Source organism: Antrostomus carolinensis, unplaced genomic scaffold (genome assembly GCF_000700745.2).
Source record: "Antrostomus carolinensis isolate BGI_N321 unplaced genomic scaffold, ASM70074v2 scaffold8285, whole genome shotgun sequence".
Classification (NCBI taxonomy): Eukaryota; Metazoa; Chordata; class Aves; order Caprimulgiformes; family Caprimulgidae; genus Antrostomus; species Antrostomus carolinensis.
In genome coordinates this window covers 596-2,663 of record NW_010315766.1, presented here as the reverse complement: position 1 = coordinate 2,663, position 2,068 = coordinate 596, and the positions used below count along the sequence as shown (strand labels likewise).

The 2,068-nt window shown below is 39.6% G+C and overlaps 1 protein-coding gene across 1 annotated transcript in view; it reads right to left on the bottom strand.

The window, feature by feature from the left end:
• KIAA1328 (KIAA1328 ortholog) overlaps window positions 1-1,614 on the bottom strand; it is a gene marked incomplete at its 5' end in the record, with an annotated part of 159,898 nt that extends 158,284 nt beyond the window's left edge. The window contains one exon of the mRNA XM_010168061.2: window positions 1,432-1,614. Within this exon, the coding sequence (XP_010166363.2) occupies window positions 1,432-1,614 (183 nt within the window). The remainder of the gene's footprint in view (window positions 1-1,431) is intronic.
• Window positions 1,615-2,068: the final 454 nt, after the last annotated feature.

The window sequence follows — 2,068 nt, the reverse complement described above, 5'->3', positions numbered from 1 at the left end:
AGAGCTGGGGAAGGGTCTGGAGCACAAGTGTGATGAGTTCATGGCTGAGGGAACTGGGGTTGTTGAGCCTGGAGAAAAGGAGGCTGAGGGGAGACCTCATGGCTCTCTACAACTGCCTGAAAGGAGGGTGGAGAGAGGTGGGGATGGGTCTGTTCAACCAAGGAACAGGTGACAGGACAAGAGGAAATGGCCTCAAGTTGCACCAAGGGAGGTTTAGATTGGATATTAGGAAAAAATTATTTACTGAAGGACTTACCAAGCATTGGAAGAGGCAGCCCAGGGCAGTGGTGGAGTCACTGTCCCTGGAAGTGTTTAAAAGACAAGAAGACGTGGCACTTAGGGACATGGGTTAGTGGGCGTAGTGGTTTAGGGTTGAGAGTTGGACTTGATTATCTTAGGGGTCTTTTCCAACCTGAATGATTCTATGATTCTATTTTGACCTACTGCTATATGGCCAGCCATTATTCACACATATTTTGGTGTCTTCTCAGAAAACAGGTTCTCCAGGCTCCCCATCATCTTATGTAGCCCTTCTCCAAAACTTCTGTCACTAATCTTGAACAAAGGATGGCTCAGGACTGAAAACAGTATTGTGCACTAGCTTTCATCAATGCTTTTTAACATAGCATTAGTATCCTCCCTACTTGAAATAAAACTCCTGATGAATCACATACTGTTTTTGCTGCAGTTGCAGCACTGTCTCTTCAATTTCTCACTGTACTCAACCATTAGCCTTCTGAGAAATTAAACAAGAAAGCATCAATATCAAAGACTTGGAAGAGAAATGAACAAGAGAATTTTGTAAAGGTCTATCAAACTACACTGAAGGAAAATTGAAATTCCTGCAACACTGATTTTGCATGTGATATTCCAGGACTGCGACTAAGCATACGCAGCTTAACAAAAATGGAAGTCACAGCCTGCAAGAGAAGAGAATGAGCTAACTTTATATTAAAAAAAAAAAAAAAAAGCTACCCCAAAAAAGTCTGAACTGACTAAACCTTCTAGTATACATACACAGTTTAGATGTCTTCAGTGTAACTCATCTTTCTCTGGACACAGAGAGCACTGGAATACCATGCAAGTTTTAGACCTCAATTACAACAACCTAACAAGATTAAATTTAAAAAAAAACAAAAAAAAAAACAAAAAAACACCAACCCTATAACCATATTTTAATGCATAAATTCCTTATTGTCATTTTTAGTTGGCAAATATCTATTTTACAGCAAAACAACATCATAGGAACAGCTGGATGGCAGTTTTAAGCTCAAATGAACCAGCATCACATGCTGACAAGTCATCTCTCTGATTGCTTTTGAATGGCAGCACATGCAGATTTATTCTCTGCCATAAATTAGAACAATTATATCTCTGCAGTTCACTTTTTATTTCAGACAGTGAGCCCCCGCACATATTTTTAAAGGATATCTTCCCTTTCCTTGATGATAAGTTCGTTCTGTTCCTCTAGCTGTCTGATCTTCTTCTCAAATGACTCCTGTTCAGCTTTCAGCCGTTCTTCTGTCACCTCCTTTTCTTCACTTACCCTGAAAAGAATTTGAGGGAAATAAAATACATGCCCATAGCCACACTGCCCCACTTCCAACTCATGCACTTTCCAGGTAAATGGATATCACCCTCTCCACCCTTAAACAGGTTAGTTTCTCATAATGTTTATTTCACTATATTAGACTGGAAGATGCCTATGACTTTATGCAATACATTATTTTTACAAAGACGGTGGTCTTACTAGAGTACATGCACATTAATGGGCAGCATGGAACAACAAAGTAAGGACCTGAGCCCACAATTAGATTTGTGAAGTTTGATTCCCTGCAGCCGTAATGAAGATACACTGGGATCCTTACAAACTTAGGGCACATAGACAGAGAACTCAAATGGGAGAGCTTAGCTGCTGAGACAGGAAGGAAATTGAAAAACTTTTCTGTTTCTTATTCTATAAACTAATCCTTCTTTCACATTTACTGGTCAAATATGAGTCCAGGAAAGGAATAATTTTTCTTGTTAGTTTCCTCCAAACAAAACAGTTTGTCCTCTTCTGGGAATT